The sequence below is a fragment of the Triticum dicoccoides genome, chromosome 2A, assembly GCF_002162155.2.
Source record: "Triticum dicoccoides isolate Atlit2015 ecotype Zavitan chromosome 2A, WEW_v2.0, whole genome shotgun sequence".
Taxonomy (NCBI): Eukaryota; Viridiplantae; Streptophyta; class Magnoliopsida; order Poales; family Poaceae; genus Triticum; species Triticum dicoccoides.
The window spans coordinates 424,097,515-424,106,813 of NC_041382.1; the positions used below are offsets into that span (position 1 = coordinate 424,097,515).

Sequence of the window (9,299 nt, forward strand, 5' to 3'; positions counted from 1 at the left end):
TCGACGACGTCCATGGAGGACATCACGCCCGACAAGTATTCGGTCAAATGCCATCGAGCTTTTAGTTGAACTTCTTGTTGTTTTCTAGACTAAGCACGATGGCTAGCTACTTGATGAAGGAGGATGAGTTGTTGTGAAATGTATGGTTAACCGTATCTGCGAACTTTGTAGGCATGACTCAAGGGGCTCGATCTTTTGGCAGCGCGTGGATGGTTCATTTCATGCATGAAAGCACTACGCCCTACGACATGCACATCATCCATGATCGTAAGTTTTGCTTTCTGATGCTCTACATGTTGGTTACTTCATTCATTCACTCAATGTTGCTCTACACGTTGGTTACTTCATTCATTCACTTAATGTTACTCTACACATTGTATATCCTACACGCTCTGCCGTGATGTACTACAGGACCAAGGGCAGGCCCCATTCACGCACATACATTGTTGGATAAAGCTCAAGAGGCAGCCTGTGTGGGACGACGTGTGCCAGATGTGATTCTAGTATCGCTGAATTTGGAATCGGTTAATTCAAAAAACTTGTTGAACATCCGGTCATCTCAGATGTAATATTTACATTTGAGCTATTGTTGTACTAGAAATATTTGCATGATATTTATGGATGAATTGTGCTATTTTTTATAATTACTTTGAGTGTTGTAAATTAGAAAAAAAAAGGAGAAACAACATGAAGTTTTTTTGTTAAGCAGACAAAACATAGTCCATTTTATGTAAATTATGTCCGGACTTTGCTAAACTCAGTCAGGTTTCATGAAATTCGTCCGGTTTCTTTAAAATTATTTTGAAACGGTTTCTTTAAACTTGTCTTGAAATGGATGCAGATAAGCGTTTGAGACGCCCTAAATGTTTGCCTGGACAGCGTTGGAGATGCCTTGAATGTTTAGCAAAAAAGAGTCCGGTGCCAGTGGCACCGGTGGTGCGATGGCAGAAACAGCTTGGACTAGACGCAGGCACCCAACTACATGGCAGCACAGCACATCACAGACAGCACCAATCCCTACAACCGCTTCCCGAACGCAACCAAGCACAAAAGAGAAAAGTGGGAAAGCAGCTGAAACCCCATCTGACCCACTGCAACGCAGCTGCGCCACAACGTCACTCACTGACACCCCGCGGACCCACGCCACGCCATGCGCGCAGCGAGCGGAGAATGGGAGTAGGAGTGGACGAAACGTGAGAAGACATCCCATGTGCACTCGCAGGGCCCACACTGCAGGCGTCACCCCTCCCGCCTCTTTTCCAGCTGGGAGGAATGCCGCCCTGTCCCGCCAACCGCCACGCCCACTTCTACCAGTGCGTCGACCCCAACAAATCTTTTCGTTGCAAAATACTACCAATACAACTCATCACAACTACTAGTGGCACTAAAAAGAGAAGCTCTTCGGTTTAAAAAAAACAACGATTCATTCTGCAACGGGTTTTAATACGACATCGGTTCTTCACTCCTTTCATGGCAAAAAAGAAAAGAAAAATTGAAACTGGAAGGACGATCGGAAGTTCGGAACACACACACAACACGAACTCTCTCCTACGGCTGATTGATGATTTTCTTCTAAAACTTCACAAAGCAGCTAGTAGAAGACTAAAAATTACTACTCTACTATTGACGGATTTTAAAACAAGAACACCCCCACCCAAAATCACCAGAAGTGATCCCAAAAAACGGACAGTCTGATCTCCCACGGAAAAAAAAAACAAGAGACCTGAACCACCACCATCGACTCCCTCGATCTCGCCACCACCGCTGTACAGTTTGTGGTCGCATTTGCCGCTCGGTGGGTGTCCTCACCGCAGTAGGTCGGAGCGGGTGCTGGAGAGCTCCCTGCGGAGGCGGTGCGAGAAGAGCCTGCACGCGTCCATGCTCAGGTCCACGGCTGCCGCCAGCGCCACGAACGCCGCCGCGTCCTCCGCGCACCCGACGTGCGGAACCCCCACCTCCACCGTTGGCCGGCTGCACCGCCCTTCGCCCTGCACTGCCGCCGACATCACGAACCCGCGGTAGCTCCCGAAGGGCCAGAGACCGTACCCGCCGCTGAAGTCACCACTCCCGCGCGGGCTGCACCCAGGCGACCCGCTCCGGCCGAAGGGCTGCGCCGCCGTCAGGTCGATGACGAAGCGCCCCCCGCGGGAGGAAGGGACGTTGGACTCGGCGACAGAGACGCCGACGCCCATTCCGGTTGGGTCAGGAATCAGGAGCTCGAACCGGTACCCGAGGCTGTCGCCGGCCGCGCCAGCGCCACGCTCGCGCCAGCATTCCAGGCGGCCCCACGGCTTCCAAGTGCCGTCGCCGGGCCGGAGTACAAGCCACGCGCCCGGGTTGGACCGGCTCACGCGGTCGGAACCGGGGGACGCCACAAACGGCGTCACCATGGACGCCAGTGCCACCGGCGAACCCGATAGGTCGTGCACCGTCACCGACCATCCCTTCCGCTCCTTCCCTGCCCGCTCGCGGTCGGAACCGAACGACATCAGCCAGTTGCGGCCGCCACTCCCCGGATCGGAGTGCATTGATCTGGAACACCGAAATTTTGAGGAATTCCGTCAGAACAAAGCAACATTTGTTTGGGAATTGAGGTTGAATTGTTCACCATGATGACAATGACTCACCGAGAGCGGAGGTCGCTGTTACTGCGACAGGAGAACTTGCAGGTGAACATGGGCTGCATCATGCCACCCTGCACCTGGAGCACTTGCGGGCTGCACTCAGGCTCGCCATCGAACTGGAACACGAAGCGCGGGTCGGGCTCGGCGCGAACGGTGAGGTTAAGCTGCGCGGAGCCGGAGACGGCAGAGGCCTTACGGCCGCGCTTGTTGATGGAGAGCCAGCCGCTGTGGAACACGATGGGCTTCCCCACCGCGGTCTTGAGGTCCAGCGGGATGACCACCTTCCCGAGCAGCCGGCCGGAGTTGACCCCGCAAGTGGTGCCCCGCCGCCCGGCGTACACGGCAACCTTGAGCCTCGCGGATCGGGCGACGAACAGGGACGGCTTGGCCGTGACGCGGTCGAGGTCGGCCTTGGAGAGGTGGAAGGCGGCCGCCAGAGCGCCCGTCGCGGCGGGACCCTGCGTCATGTCGTCCGAGGGCAGCAGCGGGGCCGCGGCAGTCTGAAGCGGCAGCTTGTTGAGCCGGATCGTGCAGTAGCACGTCGAGGTGGTGGGGTGCACGCCGGCGCCGGCGCCGGCGGGGCGCGGGGCGACCGGCATTTTGAGGGCCAGGTTGCCGACCAGCACCCGCACGAACGGGCACGGGTCCATCTCAAGGCCCTGCTTCCACTCTCACTACGGCCACCTCGTCCTTCGTAACTTCTTCTTCTTCTCGGCGGTGGCTGGCTTCTGTATCTTCGTTCTGTTTCTTTGAACGGCGATGGCGGAGCAAGAAAAGGTTGATGTTCCGGAGAGACGATGGGGAAGGTGTGGTGACGAGGGATAATAGGGTACAAAGCCCGCCTTTGGGTGTAGCCAGCCTGGATCCCCCTTAGCTGTGGCCGGGGCGGAGCGGGGCCTCCTATTCCAACCCATCCACCTCCCCGTAGCACCCACCTACAGATGGGTCCCAGCATACCTGGTCCACCAGCCATCGGTTTAAGAAAACATCTCATGACGGTGTCTCTGGAAAAGCGGCCTGCTCGGAGGTGTGACACGCGACCGCACTGGATCCGGCCATGCGGAGCTCTCCCCTGCACTCTCGCGGTAGCGACTTTTTTTTTCTTTTCTTTTGAAGCTATTCTCGCGGTAGCGACTTTTCCCCTCAGCAATTAAGGGTCTCTTTGATCCGTAGGATTTTAAAAACATAGGAATAGAAAAAGTATAAGATTGGAGTGACATGTCCATTTGAATCCTATAAAATTAGCAATGATTGTTTGATGCCACGGGAAAAATAAAGGAATTGTAAAAAGAGGTTGAAGTGGATGTTAAATTTTCTATGAAGGGCTCCTTTGATTCAAAGGAATTGCATAGGATTTTTGGAGGATTTAAACCCTTAGGAATATTTCCTGTGATGCTCGTTTGATTCATAGGATTAGCATCCTTAGGAATTTTTTCATAGGATCCATTTGTATTATATTTTGGAGGAAAATTTCCATCCACTCAAACCTTTTTGTAGAATTTCTTTGTTTTCCCCGCGCTATCAAACATTCTTTCAAATCCTGTAGGATACTATGAGACATGCCATCCTATTCCTGCATTTTTCCTATTCCTTCATTTTGACAATCATGTGAATCAAAGAGGCCCGAAATGTAGTACAGAAGATTCCATAGGAAAAATTCCTATGGGACCCAATCCTATAAATCAAAGGACCAACATAGGAAAAAATTATAAGGATTTCAATCCTCCAGAAATCCTATAAAATTCCTTTGAATCAAAGAAGCCCTAAGTAGTAAACGTTCCCTGTTCTTTTTACTTTTTGATAATTAAATTAAACTAGCAAAAGAGCCAGTGCGTTGCAACGGAGGTAAACAACAATTTTCTCAAATACAATACCTTCAAGATTTTCCATCATGGAAGACTCGTAACTACGGAGGCTATGAATAATCTTCATTGAATGTGTTAAATTGTTTCCTTTGGTCTTTTAAGTTTCATCATTGAGAGTAGTTTCAATATTTTTTATGACTGTCATCTACTGAAAATTCCGGAGTTGAGATGTACTTCAAGCATTAGATAACAACAATGATACTGAATATGACAAATCTTCAAGCATCACATAAGTTAGTAAACAAATTTTATAAGATGCTCGTCTTCCCAAATATATCCTATTGAGCATAAATCCCCCTGATATAGAATTTCGAGCAAATCAGAATAAAAAGCACAGGAGAAGAAACAATGTGAACTTTTCAGCAACTACAATATGTGAATGCATAAATAAATACCAGCTTGTACAAAATGTACGACTATGAACAATACTAAACCTGACCCAAAATCACGAAAGCCCAAAATATGTATGCTGCTTCAATCGCATAACGGAGGTACAGTTTAATTTTCATAGTTGAACAACAGTTTCTGCATTAATATTCATGTAGCATATGCAGAATATGTAAAATCAAACCTCAGTGTGCAGCAGCAATAATAGATGGGTAAACGATTCAAAATAATTGCATTGTTAATACCATGGCAGATACTTATCAAACAGCACCTAGAATAATTTCACTACTAAGATCCTATGTACTACAACTTGCAAAGAACAATTGCTATGCTCTTCTATGCTAACATTATTTATTTCCCCAAATCAGTGACTTTTGTTCTTCTCTCTGCTCATCCTTAGTATTTACATTTTTGCGGTAAATCGAACGAGAGAAATTAGTTCAGTTACACAACATCTGTCAGTAACTTCCATTGTACCCAAAGGTTAAACATTACATAATCAGATTGCCCAAACAATAATAATTTAGCTTGTGCACAAAATAGACCCTCAGATAGTCTCATTGTCCTGCAGTGTCAACTCATGTCTTCTTACTTTGAAAAAAATGCAGTATAGAGAATTACTAATTTCTTGTAGAGCAAGTTCTAATCCTGTGATGATCTATGAATTGACAACATGAAACTATGTGCTCTCAGCATAGTTCAAGAAAAAGAAGGTGTGCATATCTTTGCTCCCTAATAACAATCAATTAAACAATGGCCAGAAGTGTGTTGTTTGTCAAACCTGTCCTATTCTAATTCAGATTAAACTTGATATGTCCCTCTCTAAACTTGGTTACTGCACACCTTACTTTTGTAGACATCAAGATTTAATTCTGGCAATTAGGGCTCCCTGGTAATCTTCCTAAGGTTGCATTGAAAAGACAAAATAGCTTTCTTGCTCTGAACACGGCTGAAAAAAATCAATAGCAGTGTGTTAGCAAGCGTGTTAGCAAAATCTTCCTAAGGTTGCATTGAAAAGACAAAATAGATTTCTTGCTCCGATCATGTTGAATCTAGTACTCTTGTTAATCAAACGACATAACTGCATTTAGCATGGCATGTCATGCAGATTGTACGATGGCAATTGAAATCATGCGCTCAATTGTGCAGAGGAAGGACAAATAAATAATCAATATCAGCAAAGGAGACAATTTAGGGGCCGGCAAAACCTGCGTTTTATTGCTGGAACAACGGCGTGTTGCGGAACGACCTCGGCGGCGTCCTCGTTGTGGAACAGCGGCGAGTCCTCTCGGAATGAGACGGTTCCTGTGTACTCAGAAGCAGCACCCCGCGTCCTCGCTCGACGAGGCGGATCACATGTTGTTGAAAGGGGCGGCGGCGAGCATCTACTCAGATCTGGAGACGACAGATGTGGCGGCGACTGCTGTGTGCAGTGGACCCGGCACCGGCCAGCCACTCGGTTCCTCGCGTAGTTACCCTACCAATGCGCCCACAAGAAAGCCGATCCAGCCAGTAGCTCCGCCATCAAAATCAAAAGGAAGCCGATTTAGCTGGTAACGCCGCTTTAGCCTCAGCTTCCTCCGCCTCGGAGCAGTTCTGGATGGAGTTGCGGGCAGCCTGGTAGCCAGCACAACCGATCTGTCAGGTCGCCGGGCAATCATATCGGCACCACTTCTGTCTTCCCTCTTGAAGAAGGAGCAGTCGATGTTTAATCTGATCTAGCCTTTCGCTGGCGACGTCCACTTGGAAACGTTGTCCACACAGAGGTTGCTCCCAATAGCAGAGTCAGACCATTGATGGCTGCCTCGCTCACGACGCTGTCGGTGAGGCTGGAGTACATCAGGGAGTCCTCGTTACCACGTCTTGTGGCTGCCTCGTACCACGAGCTTGACCCAGGAAGGTGGGCATCAGATTGCGATTGTGTCGTCTCCAAACTTTCCCGGCCACCACCTTTCGCTCCGAGGAGACTGCTATGGCCGCCTCGCCTCAGGATGACAGTGATGCTGGATGTTGCCGGAGCTGTGTAGGCGTTTTTTTATTTCAGCGCCGCCGATGTTCGTGCCATTGTCGCCGCTGAGCAACATGAAGTCCATGGCGGTTTGTTGCCGCCGGCCGCTGCTTGAGATGAACAGGTTGCCTCGGCTTAAATTGGTTCTGGCAGTATCCGTCGTCGTCGGAACAGACATCACGGTGGAATCGATCTGGTTTGCCAAAGACGTTGTCCTCGAGCTTCTAGTTGTGCGCTCACGTGACCCTGCTTAAGCGGGCTTCACCCGGCGGTTCATCGTGTGGCCAACTCAGAAAGGTCGAGGGCCTAGCTGCCTCGCCGCCGGCCTGACCGCGTGCGTCGCCACCAGCGGATCGCTTTTTATCATGATCGATCTCGCTTCTCCTTGATCTCAGGTGTCTCCTCAATCTCACCCTATATTTATATAGGGAACCAGGGTGTGGGAGCTACAGAACGTGCCCAATACGAAACCTATACGCGATCAATGTAGATTCCTTTTCCTTTACGTGAGCCTAAACAATACTTACATACAAAAATCTTGCGAGCGGACGAAATTTAGTACCACCTCACGTATATGTTTTAAATTCAAACTGAAAGCGTAAAATCATGGAAAAAAGCGTATTGTGACGGTGAACCCACGGAGTCAATCTGTACTTTATTATTAGGGAAAGATTAACGTTCCCCTGTTCTTTTTAATTTTTGATAATTAAATTAACGTTCCCCTGTTCTTTTTTTTGTTTGCCGCCGATGCGAAAGCTTCGCACAAAGCATCTGTTTGTGCCTGCAACAACCAGTTTAAGGCATCTCCAACGGCTGTATGCAAATTTCCTGATCAATTTATGGACATAAATGCAGGCCGCCGTCATCTGACGTTACCCGCATATATTTCAAACATTTTTCTAATAAATTGAATGAAATTCATGCAAACATGATGGATTTCATACAAACATGATGGATTTTTATTACATTTCAACATTGTTGAGGAAATCGTTAATTGGTAGCTGCTCGGTCGGCTGGTGAGTAGGGGATTAATAGGCTAATCGTCAAGTTAATCGGCCATTTAATCAATTAATCGGATGATTTATCGGGTAATCGGCTACTCGGGGACCCTATGAGTAGGGATTAATCGGCAAGTTAACTGGTTAATCGGATGAATTCTTGAACAGGGCATTTCAAACATTTAGAACAAAAAAATGACCCGGCTCTAAACCTATCCCATGGCGGCGGCGCCTGACGTCCAAGCCCTTGTCATACTCCATTCAAAGTCTTCATGACCACCGGCGATAAGACCGATGAAGTGAAGTTGCGGTCTCCAACGAGGAAGCGTAGCACACGGGAGACGGACTGGCATTCATCGAACACAAGGCTATGTCGCCTCCCATACCCTGCTCATCCTCGGAGGAGTCTGCGCCTTGTCCGTCGCCAGTGGACGTGAGGTCCATGATGTAAATGGTGGCGCCCGCGTTGTCATCGTCCCAATGGCGGCGTGTAGGAGGCGCAGCTCGCGTTGTTCTCCTCCACGGTCGCCTGGAGCTGCGCCTAAGCGGCGCCCGCTTCCAGTGAGGCTAGGCTTGTGGTGTAGGGTGGAGTTAGCCGGGTGTGGCCACCTTTAAATAGCGGACTCCGGTGAGGCCACGCGTCCGAGTTCGTCAATGCGCGACACCGGAGTAGGTTTCTCGGCCAGCGAGCCTGCTTAATGGCGGCATATGGATGGACAAGCATTGAATCGACGTGATAGATATCTGCCCCGTCCAGTAACGTGTCTCCGACATTGAACAAGTGTGAACATTGGAGATGCATCACGGGCAATGCCCTCAGCCGGCGTGCCGCTTCAATAGTGGAGGCACTGAGAGCTCGCATCCGCTCTGGGTCGACTTCAATGTGAAGCAGCGCACTCTACAACAGCATGAATGTGGGCAGCTGGTGTCGGGCGGGTACGCACACGGGCGTGGGAGGAGGGGGTTTGGGTGGGCCAGGTCGATCAGAACCAGGCTAGGTTGTTGGAGATATGCCCTAGAGGCAAACATGTATGATGATATTTCCTATATGTTTTATGAATAAAGATAGTCCTTGAACATTATCAATGATGTGTATCAGTGTAACACCCCATACGTAACTTGCCATATTTGTATTCCAACTCTTGCCATTTCCGGCACTAAGTTATGATATTTCCTCATTGTTGGGTTTTTGTCTTCATGTTACTTTTGTCTTTGTCATGCATCTCATATCATGTCATCATGTGCATCGCATTTGCATACGTGTTCATCTCATGCATCCGAGCATTTTCCCCGTTGTTCGTTTTGCATTCCGGCACTCCTATGTCCTCCGGTGTCTCCTTTTACCTCTTTTCATGTGCGGGTGTTAACCATTCTCGGATTGGACCGAGACTTGCCAAGCGGCCTTGGTTTACTACCG

At 48.9% G+C, this 9,299-nt stretch overlaps 1 protein-coding gene across 1 annotated transcript; it reads right to left on the reverse strand.

Moving 5' to 3' along the window:
• Positions 1-1,405: 1,405 nt before the first annotated feature.
• Positions 1,406-3,767, reverse strand: LOC119354778. The gene is made up of 2 exons (XM_037621525.1): positions 2,628-3,767; positions 1,406-2,532 (listed from the first exon to the last, which is right to left on the reverse strand). Exons 1-2 carry the CDS (start codon positions 3,272-3,274, stop codon positions 1,806-1,808), a joined length of 1,374 nt encoding a protein of 457 aa, XP_037477422.1. The 5' UTR covers positions 3,275-3,767; the 3' UTR covers positions 1,406-1,805.
• Between the last annotated feature and the right edge of the window lie 5,532 nt (positions 3,768-9,299).